The sequence below is a fragment of the Diplotaxodon limnothrissa genome, linkage group LG22 (assembly GCF_057381915.1).
Source record: "Diplotaxodon limnothrissa isolate DT_005_m linkage group LG22, D_limnothrissa_male_GT1.1, whole genome shotgun sequence".
NCBI classification, from domain to species: Eukaryota; Metazoa; Chordata; class Actinopteri; order Cichliformes; family Cichlidae; genus Diplotaxodon; species Diplotaxodon limnothrissa.
The window spans coordinates 9930992-9958853 of record NC_140616.1 but is presented as its reverse complement, the minus strand read 5'-3'; the positions used below and the strand labels follow the sequence as shown (position 1 = coordinate 9958853).

The 27862-nt window shown below is 39.7% G+C and overlaps 2 protein-coding genes across 2 annotated transcripts; both read left to right on the top strand.

The window, feature by feature from the left end:
* Nucleotides 1-1688: 1688 nt before the first annotated feature.
* zc3h12ab (zinc finger CCCH-type containing 12Ab) lies at nt 1689-12481 on the top strand. The gene is made up of 6 exons (XM_085346563.1): nt 1689-1739; nt 2504-3050; nt 8701-8840; nt 10640-10874; nt 10968-11068; nt 11535-12481. Exons 2-6 carry the CDS (start codon nt 2539-2541, stop codon nt 12479-12481), a joined length of 1935 nt encoding a protein of 644 aa, XP_085202689.1. The 5' UTR covers nt 1689-1739; nt 2504-2538.
* An 8962-nt stretch (nt 12482-21443) lies between these two features.
* smim13 (small integral membrane protein 13) lies at nt 21444-24656 on the top strand. Its single transcript, XM_085346593.1, has 2 exons — nt 21444-21885; nt 23514-24656. Exons 1-2 carry the CDS (start codon nt 21810-21812, stop codon nt 23702-23704), a joined length of 267 nt encoding a protein of 88 aa, XP_085202719.1. The 5' UTR covers nt 21444-21809; the 3' UTR covers nt 23705-24656.
* Nucleotides 24657-27862: the final 3206 nt, after the last annotated feature.

Sequence of the window (27862 nt, the reverse complement as noted above, 5' to 3'; positions counted from 1 at the left end):
TCTTTCGCCATCTTACGATGCTGTGATTGCAGCCATTCCCCAACTCTCTGTGAATGGTACGCATGGCCATTGATCAGTGGTCTTTGATCAGTGGGTTTTGGTCAGTGGTTGTTGATCAATGGTCATGAGAATTTGCATAATTAAGATTAAGGAACTGACCTCCCAGCCCATTGTTCCTTCAGTGGGCTGGTTTCAGTCATTATGCAAATGTACTGTTTATAAGATTTGGGGAAACCTGCAGTCAGCTGAGACTGAAGAAGTCACTTGGATGAGTGACGAAACGTTTCTCCCACAAATCGCTACGTCCAGATGAACAGAATCAACTTTTGGAGATAACCATTAACAACATATAATCACTGGCCACTTTTTAGGTCAAACTGTTTTGCTAACATAACTAAGTAATGAGTCATATTCAGACATGCAGACAATAATGGGGACAAAATGTGATTTAAGTGACTTTGAACATTGGTGCGTTACAGGCTGGTCTGAGTAATTCTGAATCTGCTGATCTGCTGGGATTTTCCCACTCAGCCATCACTCATGGGTTTAAAGAGAATGGTGTGAGAAAGGTAAAATATCCATGACGTTGCAATTTGCATGGGCTTACCAAAATTGGACAATAGAAGACTGGAAAAACATTGCCTGTTCTAATGAGTCTCAATTTCTGTTGTGATGTTGTGTCCTTGTCTTCGCGTTACAGCCTACCTAAGGTTGTCACCCATTTCTATCACTTTATGACCACAGCAGACACATATTCTGATGGATAACACCCCATTTCACAATCATCTCAAAGTGGTGTCTTTAATATAACAACTGTACTCAAAATAAATAAATAAATGAATATATGAATACATAAAAATAAATAAATAAAACACAGTCCCCAATTTAATACAGCACCTTTGAACCTTTGGAGGTCGCAGTGGTTGTGGATGGGGGCTTCACATGTGCAGCTGACAAATCTGTAGCAACTGTGTCACACTATTATGTCAATATGGACCAAAATCTCTGACGAATATTTCCAGCACCTTGTTGAATCTATATGAATTAAGGCAATTCTGAAGGTGAAAGGGTCTCCAACCTGGTATTAGCCAGTACCTAATAAAGTGGATAGTGAGTGTATACAGTATGTTCACAAAAAGCCCTGTTAGGTTTTCATATGGGATACTTATTAATCTACAATTAAATCGACAAATATGCCCACAAACTTATTTTTGTCACATGGCGACTGGCACACAGGTGTGTCCCCGAGGCCCTCTAGTGGATCTTTTGGGAACTGCCTAAGCACAAATAAACGGGGGCTACATGTAATATAGCCTATTAGGAAAACTCAGCGTATTGTATTATAACTATTTATTGACTTACCTACTACGTAACGACTAATATCCGAGTGGGTAATATGTTTTAATACTATATTTCTTGCACACTGGCCTGGCAGGTTAGTGTGCTTATTACCTGTATTTCCTGGTTTGCTCTTGCATAATTAATCAGACGAACACGGATGGAGTCACATTTCGTCAGGTTGTAACTCGCTGGATTCCCAGCATGTGACTCCGGCACGCTGGTCGTCTGCTGGCTGTTTGCTGTGTCAAGAAAAGAAAAACCCGAACTTCCTTGTATCGACTCACTACTCAAACAGAGAAAGCTTCGCATCAGCCGCGACAGCTGCCGACAACCCTGTTGTATCTTCACGGCAAACCCGAGAGGGATAAAAGACGCATTTGGCACATTTTAATACACCGGTAAGTTTCTTTCTGTGAACTTGTGAAAAAGTGAAAACGGAAAACTAAACTAAACCTCTGTGTTCTCATCTTTTCCGCACCGGCAGATAGACATTTCCAACAGGAATGCCAAACGTGTGGTAGAAGTGCTGCTTTTCTTTGTTTTACCTCAAATTGTAAAGTAACTTTTTTTTTGAGATTCACCCAGCTGTAAATTTAGTGTCATAATATGACGAAGTCATTCAAAAACAACAGTAACAAAACACAGGATTAGTGTAAGAACATCTTTAATAAGAACACAAAAAGTAGTTCGAATACAAATAAAGTCAGTCTGAGATAAAGGGAAATGTAAGGTTAAAGTGTTAATAGTTTAAAAAACGATCACAACCGAAATTCACCTCATTAGCACAAAATATTTACAGGAATAAGAGAAGAAGCTAAACAGTTTGTTAACTGTTAATTGCCTACAATAAAGGAAATGTTTACTGTTGTTTAAATCATTATATTATATGATATTATGTTATAATATATTATGCTTTTAATCCATAACTGTAGTAAATAGTTACACATTAAATTTAGCTATACTGAACTTTCTTACAGCAACTTCTAAGCTCTGCTTTCATCGATACTCAGTTATGACACTGATATTGTACTGAATTTATTACTGATGCCCAAATAATAATAATGCTAATGTTTAACTGGTTCACACATTTTGCTGATTGTGTGTATTTACAGGGCTCCGGTTTCTGTTGATCAATGAGCTGACTAATCTGTTTTCCAAATAGGTGTGACATGAGTGGGCTTCACCCACTGAGAAGAGATGAATACTGATGTTTTACTCTGCCCAGCTGTGCAGACGTGGAGTAAAACCCTCATTTCAGAGCCACACCGCCACACACACTGCCACACATCTGCATGGGTCTCTCCTTCACTGCTCCCACTTCACGACTCTTGCCGTCCTTTCTGTGAGACCATGTACCCAGGTGAACTTGACCCAAACACGGACCCGCAGCTCTTGGAGTCCAAGTTGGACTTCTTCCACAAGCTGGGCTACTCCACGGCTCAGGTACAGGCTGTTCAGCAGAAGTTCGGCCCCAACATGGACACGGATAAAGTGCTGGGGGAGCTGGTTCGGATCGGGCCTGTTCAGGAGGCCAATCAGGGGCCGGTGACCACAATGTCGGTGCTGGTGTCCAGAGGAGAAACCCAGCCATCGGGCCCTACACTGCTGCTGCCTGTAGCTGGTACTTCTCCTCAGAGCAAAGAGGAGACTGGCGAGGAAGGAAAGACTTTGAGACCCGTCGTTATAGACGGCAGCAATGTGGCCATGAGGTGAGCAAACTAATCAGTAGCTAGACTGATACTGAGTGATTGATTATGATATCGGTTAAAGCTCATGAATATGCCACCCAAGTCCATTTTCTAACAGAAATCTCCCAAATCCACTGTTTAAAGCTCCTGCGTGCTCCACCGATCATCTGATTGATCCAAAATTGAAAACAGAATCATTATTGTGTCTCATGACTTGTAAATAATGTTTTTTATGCAGTATTGTCCAAAATTCACAGGTTAAATGTCAGAGAATTTCTATTTCTGCATTATGGAGTTTCTATCTATCAGAGCTGCAGTGATTATATGATAAGGCAATAATACTTTCAGTTGGTTTTCACTCAAAAAGCAGATGAATGAGCTGCTCTTGTCTGTTTTGAATAATGTAGAACCACAACGATTAATCAGTTAATCAAAGTTTAATATGCAAATAACTGTTTATGCTAAATGAGCTATTTCATCTTCATACTTGAGAATACTTAGTGCCTCTGTTTATGATCCTAAGCTGTATTTTGGGGGTTGAACTGAGGAAAATTAGATATAACAGGCATTTACTAAATTTTCTGTCATTTTACAGAGAAATCCGTTAATTATCTTAGAAAATAGTCTGTAGATTTATTTCTAATGAATATAATAATACATTTCTGCCCTAACAAAACCATTTTTTCTGCTGTAAATAGGATAGATAACTTATGTTTTCAGTCAAAGAAAGTAGATTGGTTAATTTTTGGTTTTATCGTGATTCTCACAGCAGCTACACAAGCTATTTTCAATCTTAGTGCGGCTTTGAGGTTACCAGGCATAAAGTCCTTGACATTTAACTACACCACAACTCCCCCACTGATTTAATTCAGTTTTTTTAAGAGATCCAATTCCTTCTAATTGTATGACAATCAGCTAAAATCAGGTCATTGTGACAGTCAGCTTCCATCTGCAGTTTCATTCACAGTTTCAGTTAGGAGTAGGAGTTGACTGAGTGGGAGGTTGTCTGGTGACAGCCTGTGCGCAGGGGTCCAGCAGCGTTAGATGCTTCATTTACCTTTCAGCACGTTTAAACCCAGAACAAAAGCAGCTTTTTAAACACAAATAGGTTAAATTATGCTCTTCAGGTGGTGTCATATCTCTTTATCTCTTTTTTTCTGGTTTGGTTTTTTAATCAAAATGTGGAAACAGCGTGGATTTTAGAGTAGAATAGAATAGAATAGAATAATCATTTAATTGTCCCACAAGGGGAAATTTGGTTGTAACAGCAGCAAGAAAAACACATATACAAACAAACTGTACACAGGACACAGAACATATTTACAAAGATTATTTATAAATGAATTGTTATTTACTCAACTGTAAGGGTAATAAATCATTGTTATAACTAGTAGGTCCTTCTATGAGGATGGCAAATAATTGAATAAATAATTAAAACCTGATACAAGATTATAAAGTCAAATGTTAACAAGCTGGTGTAAAAAGCATTTGTTAACATGGCTGTTAAACTCATTTTACATTGTGGGCCAAATACAGCCCACTTTAATCTTAAGTGCGTCAGACCAGTGAATGATGAATATTTTTTTCTTTTTTGTTTTGTTTTGATGTTTTTGCTGTGAACCCACCGTAAATTTTTTTTTTTTTTTTTTTTTTTTTTTACAGTAGATAGTGAAAAAACAAGATCTATGTGGTGGGTCTTTATCGGTGGGGAAAATGAAATGTGTGAAACGTACATAATATGAAAATACAATTGTAAAAAGTGTAAAATTTATGTCCTCTTTCACATTTTCTGAAAGTTGTGCAGTGATTGGAGTCTTTGGAAAATGTAAAAAGTTTTGTGAAATTCTGGCCCCAGGGCCTTAATTTGACACCCCTGATTTAGAGCAATGCTCAAATCTCTCTCTTTTTTTATTACGAGCCAAGCTTTCCTTTCTCGTGTCATGTTTCTGTGACTGATTAGTCAGTTCTTGGGACTGCAGTAGCCCGAGTAACAAAATTTTTTGCAGATTTTCCAAGTTGTTTTCCAACTTGGTGGACACTGGCAGAGGGATTTGTCAGTTTTCCCTGCCAGGAACAAACCCAACATTCCAACATGTTCTCAGAAATATCTACAAAAACTGGTTTCTACCAATACCACAAAATTTCTGATTAGCAAATATGTGAGTTCCAATTTGAACTAAATGCTGACATTAGCATGCTAATATGCTAATGGTTTTATGAACTGTGTGCTGCATTTTATTAGATTTAAAACGAGCTGTTAAGCCCATGAGGTCAACAGTTTCACTGAAGTCATAGAGTGAGTGAGTTGTACGGTATTTTTCTCACAGACTTTTCTCATAGCGTTCTTTGTAAATAATGATAATACTGCCCCATAGTGTTTACTGTGTCAACATTAGCACCAAATCCAGCATACAGGGAAACTGTAATACTGTTAGACATTTGATTCAAAACCAATATTCTTCGTCGTTTCGTATCGTTAAAAGTCTTGAACTTTATCAGATACATTTCTAAAATTATTTCATTTTATTTCAACTATTCCAACAGTCATTCCAATATAAGTTGCTAATCATAATATTAAATATTTTATATCATAAATTATGTATATACTATTTTAGGTTGAAGATTTAAATACAATTTCAGTGATTAGGCCCATCAGAGATTATACTACACACTCACTGTGTGTTTTGTACTTGCGTTGTACATCAACTGAGGAATTTTTTTTTTCTTTTTACTCAGAACACAATAAACCAGTTCTGTAAACTGCAGCTTCCAAGACTGCTGCCTTTTCCCAAGTAAATTACCTAAAAGCATGCAGGTACTGATCTCTAATTACTGACTGTGATTTGGGAAGTTTAGTTGTGCTAAGCATTTTTTTTATTATACACCGAAGCGTCAGAAAGGGTGAGAGAATTAGGGTATAAATCTGTTTTAGCACAGTATACACCCCATCTGTCATTTGCCTTTCCCAGCCTGTCATACAGGTTCAGGCATGCAGCTTCTTGAGTATGCAAATCAGATCGTACTTATAATAACGCTCTCTTTTTTAAGACGAATGTCTCTGGAGCAGGTCCAACAGCATTTCTTCAATGTCATTCAGAAATTCCCCAAGGACTTAAATCACTTACATCGTCACAGTCTATGTGACGATGTAAGTGTCACATAGACTGTGACACTTAGACTGTGTCACATAGACTATGACACCTAAACAAAAAGGTGTACCTTTTTGTTTAGAAACAGCTATTCTGGCAAGTTGATGATAGAAGTGTTGCGAAGCAAAACAACCAACTTTGTTTAAGCCACACGATTGCCAGATGTTTTTTTTTTAATAGCTGTGAACATCCATCAAGCCACTAAAAACCTGTCTTGGGTTAGGGCGGGGTTGTGTTTTTTTAAAAGGCAAATTTTTACCTTTCAAATAAGGTCTCGCTTTTAGCTTTACAGTTTTTTAAGCTTTTCTTTGAGTATTGTAAATATTTAAATAAGTGAAAATTTTATAAAACTGCTGGATAACAACTTACCTTTAACCTTAGATAATGAGAAAGTGGATGATAAGAGCCAGCTAGAAACAAACTAAGTCAAAAGAAAAAGTTTTTCATATGACTCTGTGCCGTCCTGTGAAAAACTGAGTACACCCTTACTACAGATCACCTCTATAAAAGTTTTTGCAGTTTGCTTGCCTGAAACATTCAGTTGTGTCAACACAATACCACAATCTACCCAAGAGTGGACGTCCCCAAAAATTCACCTGATAGAAACTGCTACTTTCTACAGGCATCAATTAGCATGGTAATTGTAAATGGTGCCACATTAACGAATGTCTTGTACAGGCATCGGTAACTGTCATGTAACTGTCATGTAAAGCACCGCAGCAATTTCCTAATGTTGTAAACCTCAACATCTGGCAATAAACCCATTCTGATTCTGATTCTGATGTAACTGTCATGTAACTGTCATGTAACTGTCATGTAACTGTCATGAAACTGTCATTACGTTCATCACAGTACAATTAGAAGAAGGGTTGCCAAAGCAAAGACTATTCCTTCTCTAAAAAAACAAGCAAATAAAAAGTATGGCTACAGGGCTTGAGTTTGCAAACAAACTCAAGACTAATTGGTCAAAATCAAACTTGGCCAAAACAAGACATTGGCTATCAACACTTTGTGCTGATAGGCACAGGAGGGGTGATGATTTGGGCTTCTTTGCAGAGTTTTCTAGAGACAAATGTGAGGCAATCTGTCCAACAGCTGAAGCAGTACTCAGTGGTTAGTACAGTTTCTTCACAGCAGTCTTAGAAGTCATAGTCAAGTAGGGCAAGTCATAACCGATACAAATCATTCTCGGGGAAATCCCTCGCATAAACACTAACACTAGCAATTCAGTCGTTTACCTCGTTACCGCCAACTCGGTGCCAATGCTGGCACGGAGCCAATTCTGCCTCAGGCTTTTTCCAAGCCAGTTCACATTTCTGCAGAATAGAGGAAAAATAATTGTGATATAACAGATGATGGGGTAGTTTTGAAGGAAAATCATAGTGGGCAGAATCAATCCGTCTATCATTCGTGAATTTCTTAAGGTAGTTCTTTCCATGGTCATTGTTTCCTTTATTGGTACTACCACAAATCAAATAAAGTGGAACCACATCTAGATTATGAAAGGGATATATAAGCATCGATTTTTCTTTCATGGTACTGTTCCAGTGACAGCTTTTTTTGCACTGTGGAACTAGTTATGGATCAGATGTCAGTGTGTCACTGACCACTTTTTTTAAGCAAACCTTTTGGGTCGTATTGACATGATAGCATCACATTGTTACTGCACATCCATGACGTCCATCTCCTGTTCCACCACATCCCAAAGGTGCTCGACTGGATTGAGTTTTAAATGATTTGAGGTTTGTGACATGGAGTGTTTTCAAAAGATGGGAACATCGTGTTCACAAAGAGATGAACGTGCTTAAATGATGCTAAATTGGTACTAAGCGGAAATATTCCCCACATCATTACACCACCATCACCAGCCTCAACTGTCGATTAATGGAAGGACAATTCTATGCTTTCATGCTGTTCATGTCAAATTCTGACACTGAGACTCATCAAATCAGGCTTTGTGTTTCTAGTCTTTTATTGACCGATTTTGGTGAGTCCAAGTGAGGAGGGCGGCTACTTTCTGGATAGTTTCTCTTTTTGGACCGTTCTCTGTAAACTCTAGAGATGATTGGTTTCAGTAGATCAACAGCTGATACTGAAACGTGGCCAACCAGGTCACTTAAACCACCTTCTTCATTTTAAAGACTTATTTTTAACTATAGCAAGTCATCTTGATCATGTGCATGTGCTTAAAAGTATTGAGTTACTTCCATTCATTAGATATTTGCGTTAGGGAGCAGTTGAACAGGTGCGCCTAATAAAGTGGCTAGTAAGAATAGTCCACGCACTCGTGCCTAAATTATGGTCAACCTGTTGGAGACAAAGAGCTTTGTTCTATTGTAATCTTTAACATCAATGTAAATAAGGTGCACTGATAAGAGCTATGATGCCGAGTGAACATCAAAGAGTGCCATTATAAACACCATAACTCTTGTTCTAAAGTGGGTCAGGAACGTTTCCCTCCAGCTGTTAGTGTGTGGGCATGTGTTCTGGTTTCTTATTCATTTTTCCTGGTTTTCATTTAGCCATGGCAACAAGGAAGTTTTCTCTTGTCTGGGAATCCAGTTGGCTGTGAACTTCTTCCTGGACAGAGGCCACACTGAAATCACTGTGTTTGTTCCCTCATGGAGGAAGGAGCAGCCCAGGCCGGATGTTCCCATCACAGGTACAACACTGGGAATTCACGTGCTTTGTTTTGTTTCTCTACTTCCTTCTTTGCCCGACTGTGAAACCTGCACAGAAACCTGAAAGTTGTGGTACAATTTCCATGACAGAACTAGTGAAAATATATATTAAGCTGAGAGAAAGTTGACGCCTTTGATGTTTTTTAAGCAAAAATTTCCCAGAATGTCCCAGCACGTGTTTTAAGCTTTTGATGGGGATTTTAAAAAGACATTTACATTTTTTTTCCCGAATTGCCTGCTATGAAGCTTTTAATGGCAGTTAAAGCAAGAACTCTCAATGTAATCGAGTAGATTACTAGTAGATTTGAAACTAAATGGTAATATAAAAAAGCAGAACAATAAATAATTTGAGAAATTATTTGTAAGTAGTGAACTTAAAACCCAGGCATGTAACTGGCAGGACATTGTTTGACAGAATCAGCTGCTGATTCTCAGTTTACTGTAAAACTCAAAAGGGGAAACTCCACAGACAGTTTTTCCCCCATGCATAAAGCTTATCTGCAGCATGTGCTGCAAAAAAAAAAATTTTTCTAATTTTTTTTGTCTTGCTTTTGTGATACCAAATGATAATCATCATTTCAGTTAGCCTGTGGTGACCTATATTTGGAAGTGACTGCTGATAATGTAGTTAAATAGATAGCTCATGCAGATAAACGGTTTTGTGTTAGGGTGTAATTTCAAGTCTGCAGTTATTATTCAAGATGTTTAAACCTGCCTCCTGGGAAAAAACACAAACTAATATGCAGTCGGGACTTGCTTTATTATAGCTGAATGAGTTAAATAAAGATCTGAATGGGCATTTAGTGATGACCCTGAGCTTAATTTGTGGCTCCTCTCGGCTCCACAAAGATTAAGCTCTTTGTTTTGTTCCTCTAGCCACTCCTTTAGGGTTAAACTGTGCTCCTTCTGCAATTTTTCTAATTATGGAGTTCCACAGGGCTCTGTCCTGGGATGAATTCTATTCACATTATACATGCTTCCCTTGGAAGGCAAGGCATAGCATACAGTGTCATCACTATGCAGATGATACCCAGCTTAATCTATCCATGAAGCCAAATGACACACAGCAGTTAGCTGAACTATAGGAATGTCTTATAGACATAAAGCTGGATGACTTTTAATTTCCTGATTCTAAAACTGAGTTATTGTACTCGGCCCTGAAGATTTTAGAAAAATAGTGTCTAACCAGATATTTACTTTGATGGTCATTTTGACTATGTCCTTGTGAGCACATTAAAAATATGTATGATTGCTGTCTTGCACTTCTTTAACCTCCTAAGACCCAAACTCTTCCACGACATGCATTTTTAATTTCTCTTTGATATTTGGGCATATTGGGGCTCGATCAATGTAAAAACAAAGAATTACCAGGTTTTTTTTTTTACCTTATAATGTCCTCGTAAGTGGATATCAGGCCCATGTAGAGCAAAATTGAGTACCCAAAATGTGGTCCTAGGAGGTTAAGACAGGATGTTTGTAAAATTAGAAATATGCTGAAAACTAGTTTGTTCACTTATTCTAGGCTTGACTATTGTAAGTCATTATTATCAGGTTGTCCTCAAAGCTCCTTGGAAAGCCTTCAGTTGATTCAGCGAGTATACTGACAAGGACTGGGAAGTGAGATCATGTTTATCCCATATTGGCTTCCCTTCAATGGCTCCCTGTTAAATCCACAGAAAAAATTCAGAATCTTTCTCCTCATATTCAAAGTCTTGAATAATCAGTCACTGGCTTTATTGTAGTGGCTCATCATTTCTCTGACTTAATGTTTGGCATCCAGATCAGCAAATTCTGCGTGAGCTGGAGAGGAAAAGGATTCTGGTGTTCACACCGTCGCGGCGCTATGCAGGCAAACGGGTGGTCTGTAATGACGACTGCTACATTGTCAAGCACGCCTTCGAGTCTGACGGCATCATCGTGTCCAACGACATGTACCGTGACCTTCAGGGAGAGAAGCCGGAGTGGAAGCGCTTCATCGAAGAGAGGCTGCTCATGTACTCCTTTGTTAATAACAAGTGAGTTTTGCGTTCCTGATACACAAGATCCCTACCAGCTAGTAACCTGAATTAACCAATGAGTGATGGTGTTTGCATTTCACCCCGATGCAGGTTTATGCCCCCCGATGATCCCCTCGGTCGACATGGACCAACCCTGGAGAACTTCCTGCGGAGGGTTCCAAAGACTCAGAAAAAACAGCCGTGTCCTTATGGTGAGAGAGCTTTTTTAAGACATGTAGCGCCATCAGGGGTCACAGTACAGCAAACATGGATCCAAAATACACAGTCAGGGTTAAAAAGAGAGATCTTGATGGTTTCAGCCCTCACAGATTTCAGATTTCAGAATCCAGTATTAAGGAGGCGACACTAAGACAAGTTAAACTTCACAGTGCTTGAGACAACCTACCTGCCAAGTATAGTGGTGCAGTTTTAATTTCAAAGAATGCCCAATGTTGATCAGATTTAGTGTATTTTGTTGCACTTTGTGTAAAATTGATAAAGAAAAAACTATTTTAAGCAGTATTTTAGAAAAATTCCTTACTTTAACAAGATTATGTGCAGACTACTATACATATAGGGCTGTTATTCGACTGTTGCCTAGCCGAGACATTTCTCTGCATGAAAAAAGAAATACTGCTTTGGTGGAGTTATAAAGCCTGCTGTTTATTCATTTTCCAGGGAAGAAATGTACTTATGGAATCAAATGTAAATTCCACCATCCCGAGCGAGCCAAACAGTCCAATCGTGCTCTTGCAGACGAGCTTCGAGAGAGTGCTAAGCAGCCTACTCCTTCTCAGAAACAATCTTCAGCTTGCTCCAGTCCTGTGCCTGGACTCAGCCTCCTGTTGGTGGAGGATATGGCGAAGAAACTGACTCTGGGAAACGAGAGCAGCTCCTTAAAAAAAGCTCATAAAAATGAAAAGGTAGCTCAGGTGAAGGCAAGTCACTGCTCCAGCAAGAAGGCCTCATCAAAGAAGGAGAAGTCCAGCAAACACGCGTCGTCTGATCACAACTCGGTGCAGCACAGCCGCTCTCAGGAGCAGCTGGACTCTGGTTTAGGCTCCATAGACAGCCAGCCGGTGGAAGCTCCTCGGAGTCTGAGTGATCACCAGTTTGGGCTACCGTACAGCAGCAGCCAGCAGTACTGCCCTCCAAAAAGTTCCCCGTGCAGCTGCTGCTCACATGGCACTGCCTCTTGTGGGAGTGCGCCGGCTTTCCCAACTCACAACATCGGGCCAGTGAGCAGCCACAGCGCTGATATGATGCCCTACAGTCTGCCCCACTATCCGAACTATTGCGCTTACCCACTTAGCATGAATCCATACAGCCAACTGACAAATTTCCAGCGCAGCCAAACCCACAGCTTCCAGAGGCCACAATGGTCCGATCCATTCTGCGGTCAACCGGCGGTGGTCCGCAGCCTCCCGGGAGATCCCTCACACTGGGAGCCTCCTCCAATGAAGCAACCAGGTCCCAGCAGGGAGGAGAGAGAGGTTATACGGAAAAAGCTCCTCGCTATCTTCAGCGCCCAGCTGGTGGATACAGCCATGGACATGTTCCCTCAGATGATGGATCCACAGATGCTCGTGGTCGAAATCCTCAAGTTGCAGAGTCAGCTGAGATGAGACGAATCCAGTCCGAGAACTCGTCTTTCAGTGGAAAGACTGAAGGTTAACATGAGTTTGTGTGTTTTGTATTGTGGTATCCACCTTGATTAAAAACTATTTGAATTCTTTGGAGTTGCCTCGCTGCAGTCTCACGTTAGAGGCAGGATGCAGTTGATACAAATTGTATCTTTATTTATAAATTTTAGCAAACATGTGGCTTTTAATGCTACTTAATTGGATTAACTGACACTCTTGAGGTCTACCTTTCATAGATACACTTATATAGTCAGATTCAGTCACCAGTGTGTTGTGTGGATGAGGAACACGTTCTCGATATTGATGTCTTTTTGGAAGAACCTGACGTCTGAGAATGACCAACAAGCTCGGAAATGACTGCGAAGGTCGCCTTGTGTGTGTCTCAACAGTATTTAAGAACCGGCTGTGCTGTGCTGAGCTGCGTACTGAAATACCTTTTTGTGTCATATTGGCACTATGCATCTATTGTTTCTAAGACATCACTGTGCAGTGTTGTCAATCAACGTGTCAGGATAAAATATTATGGCTGCATTCTCACATACACTCCCTGCAAATGGTAGTTGATCTCAATTGTCAGAGTTGTTTTTGACATGGTCTTTGAGCCAGAGTTTCTCTGTTTCTGGACTTAATAGTTTTTATTATGTGTGGAATATTGCATGTGATTCCTAGTTTCATAATTATATTTACATCATGTATAAAGTATGCATCGGTTAGCGTTCAGTTTTTAGTTATCCTAGAGTTTTTCTGCTCCAGGCTGTTAAGTCATCCTCGTTTTCAAGGTTCTTTATCTATTGTCCCAGTGTTTGTTGCCCCCCTTCTGTCTCCTTAGTTGGTCATGTCCGTGTCTGCAGTGTGGTTTTGTTTTTGTGGTTAGAGTTTTATTTTTTGTATTTCCTTTGAGCGTCCAAGTACGGGAATAAAGCTGCTTTATAGTTAATTCTGTCTGTCACCATGTGCTGCACCTGGGCCCTGCCTAACCTGCCATATAGCCGATTATGACAGTTTTATAGTCCCGGAAATTGGATTCTGTTTGCCTGGATGAAGCGTTTTCAGTGGAAGAAGCTGAGCTGCATCCAGATGAACTGATTCAAGTCTGTACTTGGATTGCTGCAAGTTTTATGATGGTTAATGTTCTCAGTTTAGATTATTTAATGTGTTTTTTGTGATATCAAGCTAACTGGAATTTAAAACACACCTCGAGTAAAACAGTAAAACGGTTATATTTATTCCACTTTATTTTACTACATATATTCTGTTCTTTTTATGCTGATACAATGAAAGTTGTTGAAATAAAAATAAACAATTAGCAGTCGAGCTGTTTACATTGTGCTTTATTTACATGCATTTTAAAGACTTGATATATATACACCACTCACTTACCCAATGTGTTTGTAATAATATGGTGAATAACTGTGATAAAGTGGCAAACTTCACAAATACAGTAGCTCTGCAGAAATTCCATTAATCCATTAAGTACTAACGTTTGGAGTCCAACCAGAACTACAAAGATCTAAAACATAAATTATTTCACCTCTAGCTGCTGCAAAACAGTAATTTACTTGCAAAATGACATGGGTACAATCAGATGACAATCAGCTGAGTTAGGTCCCTGAGTTGAACTGTAACTGTTGGGAGACAGGTTGGCTCCCACCAACCAACATGTGCAACTGCATTGCAATCGAAACTGGCTGTCCATTGAAGAAGTTGGCGCTTCTGAGTGAGCAGTTCGTTGGCGCTGCTACTTTTTACCAAATTGGGAAGAAAAACCAGGATAAAAATGCAGATTTTTCCTATTTTTACTCTCAAGTTGCCCATCAGAGGTATATATGTCTAAAAATCTGTGTTCATGATCATTTAGATAATGATAGTTCTTGCTTCTTTAAAGAAGTGGTTTAGTTCAGTTTGGTTTTAATTAGATGAGGTCACCAGGAGGTGAATGCAAGCCAATTTAAGGTTCTTAAAAGTGATGTAAATCAACTGCGTGTGAGAGGCTTGTCAGCACAGGTAAATACCCTTAAACACACCCTGTCGAGTTTTGGAACACCTTAAATTTTACAAGTAGAATCTCACTATAGAAACACAAACATCTAGAACCACAGTGCATTTAGAAAGTCTTTAGACCCCTTCACTGTTCCCATCATTGTACACTCTGTAACCTGTTATAAAGTGAAAAAAACATGCTTTTATATTCTTTGTGCAAATGTAGAGGAAATCATTTACTCTCATTTACAAAAGTTAGGCTCTTTCTTTCATCTCTCACACCCCTTGGCATCATTTATAGCTTTGAAAATTCTCTGGTAAGTTCCTCCAGGCTTTGAACACCTGGTTTTGGCCAATTTACTTCATTCATTTGGGGATGATGCCTTCCTGTTCCAATATGTCCACCAGTGCACAAAGCAAGTCAAAAAAGATGTTTGAGGAGCTTGATGGAGTCCTGACCTCAACCTGATAAAACAACTTTGGGGTTAATTAGAGAGGAAACTGCGAGCCAGGTCTTCTCATCTAACTTCAGTGTCTCACCTCACAAATGCACCTCTGGAAGAACGGTCAAAAATTCCCATAAACACACTTCTGAACCTTGGAAAGACATCCCAGAAGAGTTTAAACATGTATAGCTGCAAATTGTGGACCAACATCATATTCAACCCTATGGATTAAGAATCGGATGGCACTCAAGTTCATATTCTGAGCTGTATTTGTGGTGATGAGGGTCCACAACTGCAGTCACACGATGTCTTGTTTCACTGTGTACCGTACCACTGCGCTTGACTTGAGGTTGAGTATAGTCTGGAGCATGTTTAGCTTCAGTGTATATCACCAAGAGGACATTTAGATAAGACAGACAGCTATAGTGCGGAAAAAAATAAAATGTTTTTTCTGAAGCGGTACAAATGTTCTTTGGCGATTAGAAAAACTGCCGTTCTTGGTTTCATTTTGCAGCCACGCAGCTGCCGTTTACTCAATGTATATTTTGGAGTACTTTCTGAATGTGAATACCAAAGTGTCAGCAGTGCAGGTTAAAACTTGTTCTGCAGCACGTAACCACACTACTGCTTTTGTAGCAGAAAGTAAGGACAGAAAAACCATAAGTGAGTTATGGTTCAACAAAGAGAACACAAAGCGCACGTTGTTTTCTAATAAAGTCAATTCTGTTCGCAGGCGGACAAGATAAGAATCAATTTTCTAGGTAACAAATGCGGTTGTTGCTGAGACTTCCACCAAAATCAGCTTCAGGCTTTACCGCCCTTAAACAGGAAAACACACTTGAACATCCATCATTTGCATCAAGCAGGTGCTGAATTTAACGAGCAGCGTGGTTGTCCGTCCTTTCAAATGAACATCAGTTACACAGGGAGTTTGTTTGGCCACAGGACGTTAGGAAACTCAGGTAACAAGCTGCTGGAGAAAGGAAAACAGTAACCTCTGCTCTGACTATGAGGTCAAAGATTTATGACTCATTCAAGCCCAAACAGTTTTCCAGTGATGTGCTCGTGTTGTACTTTCCCTGCTTTCTTTGAAAGTTAGTGGGGATTAAACTGGTATTAGCTCCCACATATTAAAAATAACAAAAGGAGATACAGTTTGCTTAAAAGCAAAAAACAGCTGCACAGAGAAGAAAACAGACCGAAAAACAAATTTTGTTCACAACATACTCCCAGTTTGTTTGTTTGTTTATGTGATCAGGTGTGTAGAGTGGGGTTATCTTAACAATCCTTTAAATTCAGCTTACATCCACAGACGTGTTTAAACTGAATGTAATGATTTATTGGTCAAAAATAGACAAAAATATTAAAATTATAAAGCTACAATCTTACAAGTATATGTATAAAAATTACAACGTGTCACCTCCTCTCTGGTTTAAAGTTTTAAAGTTAATTCAGCAAACTTCATTATACAAATTGTAATCAAATACAGTGTAAAACGGCGCTTGTGTTGCTGCTACTAATGCAGTAAAGTAAACCTGCAGCATCACTGCTTTGAAAGTGACCAATCACATTAGGACCCCTCTTCCTTTGGGCTCCGCCCTCCAAACTGTCAAAAGTCAAGTTGATTCAGGTCTGCAGAATTCAGCTTGGACAGCAGAGTTAAGCTTTAAGAATTAAGGTAATATGAAATGATTTGCTTCTTTAGACATAAATAGAATTTTGTATAATTTCTCCAGCATGTCATTCGCGCCCTAAACCCCTCACCTAGGAACATCCGGGGAGCATCCCATTAAGATGCTTGAACCACCTTTACTGGCTCCTTCAACGCTGAGGAGCAGCAGCTCTACTCAGAGTCCTCCTCGAGTGACCGAGCTGAGTGGCCAGGCCTCAACTACTGGGGTTTGCCCAGGCTAAGCTAAAGGAGCAACTACCACCTGCAATAGAGACCGTAAGGGTCCACGAGCATCAATGTCCTCACATTGCTTTGTGTCCTTACAGAGTGGAAACACTGGTAGCAGAGAGCAACTTGTAGCTACATTATGGGACACGCTCATTCAAAAGACCTCAAGCACACACTTAATTTGTATTTTTATATATATATTACCCAAAAGATTTGATGCGGATGGTTAGATTGAAAAGTTCACTGCCCACCATGGGACCCTGTACTTTTGATGACTGGCAAGATTTTTCATGCAGCGCTCCACTTTCCCTTCACTGTTGCACAATTGCAAAACAGAGCTATTCATGGCATATGACCTTTTTGGTGGGTTTTGTTTTTTTCAATTTATGTCTTGCTAAGATGGTGGTAACAAGGTCATGTAGTGATAGCTAATAGGTCATGTCATATTAAAAGGGTTTTTGGGTTTTTTTGTTTTTTGTTGTTTTTTTTAAAAAAAAGGGGAGTTTCTCTTTATCTGACTTGTCTCCTTCCTTCCTGTGGAGAAAAAACTGCATCTGACTCATCAGGTTTGTTGGACTACAGATGACAGAAAACTGTTTTTAATCAAGTTTTATTACCAAGTAAGAGAACTGTTGATTTGGTTGCTAAAAAATACAGAATAATGATGTGAATAATGTGAATAATGACGCATGTGAAAGGCCCAAGTAATCTATCATGCTTACATGACAGCGTTACCTTGGGGCTTTCAGTTAATTGTAAGAACTTGCACCATCCTTCCAGTTTTAAAATGCCACCATGTAGCATGACTCATGTTGTGTCCACGTCTCAGCATAATATGCAAATACTGAGGCTTCTTTAAGTAAACGAGTGAATACAAGTATTCACATGTCAATGCATGGTGTCAGATGTCTGCTGAGAGACAGACTGGCAGCAGTAATGGAGCTTTACGTGTTTAAAGCCTTCCAATGTGGAAATGAAAGTGTAACTGAGGGGCACAGGGCCAAATCTGATCGCTTCTGACTTTCTGCACCCACATAAGAACGTGGTGGGGATTAGATGCTCCAGATTAGACGCTCGACCTCGATTAAATTAAAGTGCAAGGGCATAACAAAACATAGGTGGGGGTTTCTTACCAAACTTCACAGGATTTGATCTGCTAACGAGGTCGCCTGACCTTTGAGTTGGAAATCTTTTATTGCTAACAAAGACTGAATACGCCCACAGACAGCTGGCTGAAAATCTTTTATCAGTGGGCTTTCATGTCTTTCATGAGGCTGCTCATGACTCCACCTGTTGGGCTTGTGAAGAAATGCTGCACAGCCTAATCCAGGCCTTTATCAAAAAAGCCGTCTTTGAGTGTGGAACGGCACATTTAACCCTTATAATGAAACAGAGTATGAAAATGTCTGCCAGCACGTATAGGCCTACATAGAAACAGAGCATCTGTAAAGCTGTGCAGGCCAGGTATAACTCATCAGTGTTATAGAGGTCAATGGAAAAAATTATTCATTGAGTCATGTAATATTAATCTTTTTTGTGATTTAACTGGGGGGACAAAAGGATGTGCAGTAAATATCAGTCCTTTTTATTCTTCCTGAAATACACGATTATATGTTTTTTGTGCATCTCATCACAGTTTCTGCTTCAGAAAGGCCTAAAAAAATAAATGTTGTTTTTCTTTTGCACATTTCAGAGGGAAATATTCAACATTTTTATAGAACAGCATCTGTAAAAGTTGTCAAGTTTGCCAACAGAACGTACAAAAAACTCCTAAGTGATATGTTTTATTACCAGTTCAACGATTCTGGTCGCAAATGCTTTACATTTCACTTATACTGTAGTAATAATAATATAATATTTACTAATGATCTAAATATTTGGCAGGTTCATGAGAATATAATTACATGCCGTCTGTTGCTAAGTATACTCTGCAGTGATGGTGGGAAATTTACTCTATTGTATTGGTTACTCTATAGCTGTCAGCCTGCACAACCCAAACATGTCATGGGTAAGTTTACCCAGCATTTTTTATTTTTCTTTATTTAAATAATCCATTTGATTTCAGTTTTTTATGTGTGTGTTTACTTTCATTTACATGATTTGTGTTTTTCCCCATTCAGGGAGCTCATTTCCTGCTTTATTTTAAGCATTACTCAGTCTTTGTTTTAAGTTTTGCTTCCTGTGTCTCGTCTTCTGTGATTCAGTTCAGCTGTGTGCCGTTGTAAACAGCCATCTCACCTTCTCCAAACACATATAATATATATAATTATTGTTTTCCTTTGTCCTTCATCAGAGCGTTTGTTCACCTTGAAGTGGTTTCCTCTATGTTTATGGTTTATAGTTTCCCAGTTACCCCTTTTAGACTTTGTATTTTTTCCTTCCTGGATTTTGCAGCAGTCCATTAATAAATGACTCGCTTTAGGTTCATCTCTGCCTACAGGAGAGTATGCATCTTTGCAACTCACAAACCCTCACAATGAAGCATAATGTTTTGGACAGTTTTTATAACACACTATTAATCCTGCATAAATGCTAATAATGATCTTCAGAGGTTTCTTTTTTTAGATCATGATCACCAGCACAAAAACCTAATTTCCACACAACAAATATGTTTTTAGCTGACATCGTGTTGTTGACAAATGCACATTTTGTGTTACTTTCTACAAACAACGTGTTAATTGAGCTAAGTGACTGGCTGCACAGGCCACGTGGGTCGCTCATCAACTTTTCTTTTTTTTTGTTTTTTGGTAAAGAGTCCAAGATGACCATTCCTGATTTGCATTAAAAAATTTCCCCGGGGAAAATACACTTCTTAACAGCTACTATGCAAAACATCAGATCCCTGCTATCATTTTTATCAATGCAAAAAATAAATAAATAAAAGCTTAAATCACTCTTAAGATCTGTGTATTTTTAGGCATTTATATAATATTTCCTTTTGTGGGGTCACTTTCCTTTTCCGGTACTATTTCTTTGTGAATATGGATTCTAGGCAGTGTAGCTCGAGTCAACATGACACTTAAAGTCCGGAAAATATCTGGACGCTCGATCACTGACAGTACACTCGGAGGTTTGTAAAAACCACCACTTGTAGGGAAAGTACTGATATTTTGATAACAACTTCTCTCATATATGGGGAACAGAATATTATTTAAAGCAATTCAAATCAGGTAAACTCTTTCACCGATATTAAAGGAACAAAAAATGATTTCACAGCATCAGTCAGATATTTCCCAGTTAGGACATAATGTACCAAATCCAAATTAACTTTATTAGAAAGACCGAGATTCTGTAAATAATAAAGCTGAAATTTGTGATCAGAATCAGAATCAGAATCAGAATACTTTATTGATCCCTGGGGGAAATTATTTTTTGTTACAGTGCTCCATTTTAAACCAACATTAAGACAAGACAGACAATACGCTAACTAAGAATAGTACAATATATACATATATATACATACATACATACATAAGTCACTTATAAATAAATATTTGGAAAAGAAACATGTGTAGTTGTAGCAGCAAACAGTGTGTTAAGTGGATGCGTTGTACAGGGAGATGGCCACAGGCAGGAATGATTTCCTGTGTCGTTCAGTGGTGCTTTTCGGTAATCTCAGTCTCTCACTGAACGAGCTCCTGTGACTGACCAGCATGTCATGGAGTGGGTGGGAGGTGTTATCCAACATTGTCTTTATCTTGGACAGCATCCGCCTCTCCGACATTATTTTGATGTTCCCAAAATAATTTTTAATTACTCATATTTATGTACAGCAGCCAAAGATTGTATTGTATTGTATTTGATTTATTTTTCATGAAATTTTTACATAAGTTTTAGTGAGTTTTTTCCTTTTTTGATCAGTTGAGATGGAATGATCTGTGTGTTAAACCACTGACCAATCACAACACTTCTTTATCCTCAATCCAGTCAGTAATAATAACATTAATGATAGGTTGGGTTGCATTCTTTTTCTTACCTAAGGAAGTTTACATATTCACCATGGCTGAAGTCAAAGTCAGCCATCTATTTGACAATCTATGTCCATGTATGAATACTTTACTTCAAAGTAGCTTCAGGATAAAGGGTGAGATCAGCCATCTCCCACCCGTCACCGCTTTATTCATCCCTCTGATACTGTGTCATCATCTTCTCCCCACACGGTTTAATATAATATTTATTATATTTTGGGGCCTGAAAATTGATGGCTTTTACAAAAGTAACCAGTTGAATTTTCGGTCAGTCAGTGAGAGTCACACACAGACTTTAGGGACAATGATTTTCTTGTTAAAGTATTATATAAACTACGGGAGCAGCACTCTTGTACAGTCTCCGCTTTACTTTTTACTTCCTTTACTTCACGTCATTTGGAGTTTTTTGTTTGTTTGTTTGTTTGTTTTTTAACCACTGTTGTACATAAAAATGTTTGCACTGTCTCAAAGTACACTGTGTGCCTGTGGCGCTGTTACTTCAACTATGTTCTTTATTTATTAGACTACCTTTTTCCCTTTATCCTGCTTCTGTAACCATCGAGGAAAAAACCCCACGGAATTAAAGATAAACTACATCACCCAGAAGTCAACGTGAACCCGCGCATGCTCACTTTGAGTCGGCTCACGACGCCGATTTTGTTGTGGCTTACAGCACGTCTGTCTGGTCTGAAAGCGCAAGTAAATATATGTTGCAGTGATGTAGCGAACAGGAGGAGGACTTTACCCTGCTGTGATTGGCTACAGTCAGCTAATGTTCCACTCTTCCGGCCTTTACGATTGATTTTTAAACCGCTGCTAGCAGCTAAGCTAGCCAACGAGCTAGCAAAACAAGCCGCAGCGAACCTGCGATGCCCTGCTGTTTGTCCCTCTCGTCTCGGCCCGCTGCCCTTCGACTCCACCAACACAGCCAGCCACAGTATTGCGTGCGGTGTTGAGCAAACCCCTGTCCTCCTCATTCTCCTTATGCTGTTGTTGCTGCCGGACGTCCAGCTACGATGTGGCAGAGTGTCGGGCTCACAGTGCTGGTCATTGTGGCCGCACTCATCTGTGCGCTGCTCTTCATGCTGTTTGGTAAGTTTATATGAGAAAACCTTCGTTAGTCACGTATGTAAATCTCTTAATTGGTGTCCCAACGTTATGTTAAAGGGTCTGGTGTTTTGTTGGTGGTCATTCTCGGTGGCTAACTTGGCTAACAAAGGGCTATAGCAGCTGGGTGTAAAGTAAGAGACTCTCATAATGAAAAGTCTCCTTTAAAAAAGGCAGAACTACTCCTTTAAAGTCTCCCTGCGTGCCTTTCTATTTTTATCTACTGCCTCCTTCGCTTTACTAACTGTGGCTCATATGATCTGCAGACTACAGGGAAGAAAAATGCTGTTTGCCTCATTCTGGATTTTCTTATTTAGCTCACACTCACTTTTATGTGTGTTTACCTTAAACTTAAACTCATGTGCCTACTACTGCAGCCTTTAACTCGTCAAATGTTAAATTAATCAACGACTATTCTGATAATGAATCGCTTTTAAAGAAAAAAAACTGTAAAATTCTTTCAGTAAGTGTGAATTTTCTCTTGTTTCTTGTCTCCTCTGTGAGTTAAGAAAGGCCAAGAAGTGCCTTCAACTGCCGAAAAATGCATAAAAAGCACATGTATATGAAGTAGGCTGAATCTGATTTTCAGGAGTTTGCAGACTTTGCCTTACATTAAAGTTTTAAAAGCTGTTTTTTCACCTGCTGCTAAAAAGCCCTGCAGAGTTTTAATTCAGGATCCTTTGAAGAACATATTGCTCTGTCTGCTCCTTTAGTAAACGCTACACCACTCGCCTCCTTTTAATTGTACAATAGAAGTTTGAAAAAAGGCTTTTGTGTGTTTGAGTTAAAAAATTTTACTCTCAGGCATCCCCACTCAGGTGACCCCTCACACGTTGGGGTGAGGCAAGGTCTCAGAGTGGGTAATGTCCCCCGGCTTTTTTTCACACCTAGGAAATGTGATGAGGCACGTGATTAATAGTGGGTCAACAGCCCTCTTAAGGGACAACCCCCACTGGAGTATAAATACCTGGGACTCTCCACCATTTGGTTTTACAACTGAAGAAGCCTCTCAGATGAGAGGCGACACCCCATCACGAAACTTCAAGATATTCAAGGAAGCTTTTATTGTCATTCGCATCATGGGGTGGAACGAAATTATGTACAGACGGTCCCGGAGCGAAAAGAAACAGGATAATGAAGAAACAGTCCAGTCGCTTTCTTTCCAAACTCCTTAGGATTACTATGACCTGAATGACTGAGGACCTATACATACTTGCTACAACAGTTAGTTTTTAGGACTGTTTTTTTTTCATACACTGTCAGCCCTTTTTCTTAGGTAAACCTTGCTAAATTAAGCGGAACCAACCTTTGCATTTAGAGCTGCCTTAATTTCTCGTATCTGACTTGAAATTGTCAGAGAACTGCTACAGATTTGCAGATTTGACGTCCACAACGTGAATCCTCCGTTTCATCACATCAAGGAGCTCTGTTGGCTTTAGATCTGGTGACTGTGGCATTTATGTAAGGCTCAGTTGGTGTTAAAGAGCCCAAAGTGTGTCAGTGAAATCTCCCCACACATAATGTGTAGTTCTCAAACCATGTGTCAGTGTGTAAAGGCATATGATAGGCTCATTAGATATTTGCATTTACACTTTTTTTCTTTTACCTCTCAGGTTGGTATGTAGTCTGGCAGCTCTTCCTGTCCAAGTTCAAGTTCCTGCGTGAGCTTGTCGGTGATGCCGGCACCCCGCAGGCTGAAAGTCAACCGTCCGAACCCAAGAGCGAACGTACAGCCGGCGCCCCGGCACGAAATCGACCCCGGAGTGCACGCCAAAGAGTCGCCTTTCCAGAAAGCGCCTCGTAGAACATCCAGACGACTGCTGCTTTTCCTCCACATCTTCACATGAAACCTGTATGCGATCATCAGATATTTCCCGCTCACCTGACACTACACAAGGACCTCGTGGATACTCGCTAGTCATCCCTCCACCTCCTCGCTCTCACAGGACACTTTATACTGACCAGGCAGATCTCCTGGCTTCAAAGGGAAAAGCCATCGACGTACATAACTGTCCATTTCTTTATGTAACCTGTTTGTATGCTTGAAGAAGCAGCAACATCATGGTCCTCTGGTTATCTGTAGTAGTGATGCTGTTTCCTGCCACCGGTGTGGAGTGTTTTGATTGTGTATTTTTTAGCAGAAGAACGCACTACTTTGAAGAAAGTAGGCAGAGAACTTTTTAAAGAAGAACAGGAGAAAAAAAACTGAACAGAGATTTGTGCAACTGACAGCTTTCTTTATAACATGACGTGCAATGAAAGGAATGTCTTTGCTGAGTGTACAGTGAACGTATTATGGACTTGCAGTAGCATCCATGAGGTAGAAGCGGTTTCACCCAGTAGATAATGCCCAAAGCCTCTGAGGAAGTTAACGAATGATGAGGCTTCATTCCAGCTGTGTAAAATGTGACCTTTATTTCTTCTATCATCTTCTTTTATACTTGAAGAGGCAGGAGAAAGTTTCGAGGAAATGATATTGAAGAGCAGAGTAGTTAGCAGAAAACCTGCCTGAGTGATGTCTGAACCTCCCCGCCCAGATCCCCGTGCCTCTGTCTGTATTAGTGCCTGTCTAGATGGCATCCACTCTTAATCGATGGCCTCCTTTTCGTATTAAGTAGCTTCATGTCCGCTTCAGGGCAGATCAAAGCTGACCAGGGCCTAGTAGATATTTATGTAATACAATTCTCCTACATGTAATCCTTGCACCTTTTTACGAGCAGTCATTTTTTCTTCTTCTGTGTAGCTTCAAATAAATAATGCCATAAATATATGTGGAGCTCTTCCCTGTTTGCCTCTTTTCTTTGGAAATGTTGCTCATTTAGAGTTCAAACTTCTAATGAGCTTTGACAGAAAGTTCTCAGTGAAATAAATACACACTACACAAAATATCTGATTCTGGAAACATGGATGACCAATGCATTTAAAAAAAAAAAAAAAAGAGTCGTAATCATTAATTCCTTTCCTCGTGAAGTAGGTGTAAACTCGTTTCTGTTTTCTGAGCACAGTGGTTTCTGTCATGCATCAGAAGTTAATGCGGATGATCAGCTTACTAGCCTTGGAAAAATCTAGAACCTATTCTAATCATCACACTGTCTTTATTTATATATACACTGAAGTGTCAAAACTTATCATTAAGGGTGCAGAGGATGTCAAATGACATGTTTATGGAATAATGTGTATAATCAGATAGGATTAGTTGTAGTGTCTGTAAAATTTAAGACACAATTTTCTCAAATATGTATAAAAAAATTAGTTTTTGTCTTCATATTTCAGTAATTCATTTTTTTCTAAGTCATATCCTCAGTAAGCTAAAGAGCCTACAATATTAGAGAGAAAACAATCCCCTCTGAGCAGCAGTTGGTGACCGCAGAGAGGACAAACTAAATTTTAACAGGAAGAGGCCTCCAGTAGAGCCAGGCTCAGGCTGGGGGAGCCTTCATCGGCGGCGACGGGCTTGCTGGGCTTAAGCCTGGGTTGCTGTTTCAGAAGCCCAGGATCTTCGAATTTGTTTCATAGTTAGATGCCTGACTGACAACTGTATAAAACAAAAACGACACAATATTTGAAGCACATAGCGCACAGTCGTAAATCCCCCCTAATTTTGGTATAATTCAAGCTCAGACACTAGGCGACTGAGCACAACACTAACAAATGTGAGTGAGGGGGGAGAAGCTGCTGCCTGCGAGTTTGCTGCAGACAGAGTAGAGCTTAAGTTTGACCAGGTACCAAAGCAAATCAAATCCTGACAAAGATGAGCTAAAAGGAGCCAACACAGAGCAGCAACCCGGAGATGAGGTGGGATTTTGCATGTTTGCAGTTGCAGAAAACATAGCAGACCACTGTCCGTCTGCCCCATCAGCACACTGCAATAAAAGAATGAGGAAGCTGGCCGAGAACAGGACGACTAGAAAGAGACCGAGTCATGTAGAATGTTTTATAAAGATCACGTGGCTCTGTTTTGTAGCACTCTGACCTTTTGTCTGATTAGCCACAGATATATCTGAAGGTATTACTCATTGTAGTGTGGAGATGAATTTGAATATGCACTTTCTGCTGTGCATTAAATCATTTCAGTGTTTGGCATTTCACTATTCAAAATTAGAATAATTAATTGTCTGTAAATAATATTGTTATGAAGGCTAGATGCATTTCCAGGAGTGGGGATTTATTTTTCTTCTTATCCAAAGTCTTTAATCTTGAAAACTGCATGACACACTGGCAGGCAGAAAAGACCATTTGGTGAAAATATCAATTCTGGGGATCTGGAACACGGAGAGTAGAATATCTAAACAAATGTAACCAGCTAACCTCAAACACCGGTTATACTTTGAGTGTCTCCCGTGTTTTTCACACATACAGAAAGACATTACTGTGACATCCACTTCAAATTGAACTACAGGGTGATGCTACGATACATGATATTGAGACAAACAATTCTAATCTGATATGACATTCTTAGCAAATTTACAGCAAATAGAACAAAGCACAAATTCAAAGTTTTTTTTTATTTTTTATTTTTATTTTATTTTATTTTGTGGTTTGGTGCTGTTTCTGAACTCAAAATGTCCTGTTGTAATTGGACATTTTGAGCTAAGAAACAGCACCAAACTCCAACAACACTTCCCTCATGGTGCTTTATATTGTAAGGTCAAGACCCTACAATATTGCACAAAAAGTCCAACCCCCTAGAGAAAGCACTTTGGCGACAGTGGGAAGGAAAAACTCTCTTTGAAAAGAGAGAAACCTCCGGCAGACCCAGGCTCTGGGATGGGGTGGCCATCTGCCTCGGCCAGTTGGTGATGAGGGAAGGAAGTTGGGAGAAGAAGAGGGGTTCTTTTTAACCACCTGGTCTTAAAATTAAATTTAGATGCCCAATTTCAATGAATATTTTAAGCCACTTTAAGAGTTTTGCCACATAGTGGCATGCACGTGTCAGTTCAATTTTAGCGTGCACACGAGAAAGCCCTAAAGATGATGTTTTGGCTCCTCAGTTTGGCGTGTTTTTTGAAGCTTTTGATGATTGCTTCGTCAACCACTGGGTTGCTTGACTTCAATAAGAGTGCTGGAGAATCCCACCTGTCATGGAGTTCGTTGTACACCGTCAGGGCGAGTTGTTCAATGTTCTCCAAGGACATTTTGTAGTTTTTGGACAGAATTTTGTTCCAGATCTTATGGGAAAGCTTCTGTATAACAAAATCTGATGTTCCTGGACGCCATGTTGTCGTCTCATTTTCTTGGCTCATAGCGTGCATTACCAGATCTTTAGTGACGTTTTTCACCACTTCCTTGTACTCTTCTCTGTGTTTAGAGACACTAAGGACTCTTCTTGGTAATGACAACAGCTTTTCGGTGAAGGCTGGGACAGTAATATTATCAAGCTGTTCCCTCAGATTGAAAATCAAATATTTTTCCTTGCAGTTATGTGCTTTGGAAAGATTCTTGAGAATGGCCTTGTCTAGATTTTTCAGCCGTTTTGGGGACAGATCCAAATGTTTCTTCTCAACATCAGGCCAGATTTTCTCAATCAGGCGATCGCTGATGCAGTCGGGAGTGAGGCGCTCTGTGAAGAGCTTGTATTTAGAGGAGACTTTTTCTATGGCCTGAAAAACCACCGACTGGATCAGTCTGTTGACGCGCAACTTATCCTCCATTTTCAGTGTTTTCTCCAGTGTTGATGTTTCAGCCTTTGTCTCCAGTATTTGTTTGGTCTCATCTGCACTGTGATACACCTGGAGGGTTTCTGATGAGGGCGACTCTGGGGTTGCCGTCTCTACTGTCTCAGTCTTTGCCTCCACTAATTCTTGGGTCTGCTCGTCCAGAATTTTCTGAATTTCTTTTGTGTCCTTCACCACTTTCTGCTCTTCCAGGACTTTACTTTCTTCCTCCAGCACTTTCTTCTCCTGCTCCAGATTCTCTCTGTGTTTTTTCTCATTCCACAGAGTGTCTGCCAGAGAGGCCTGGT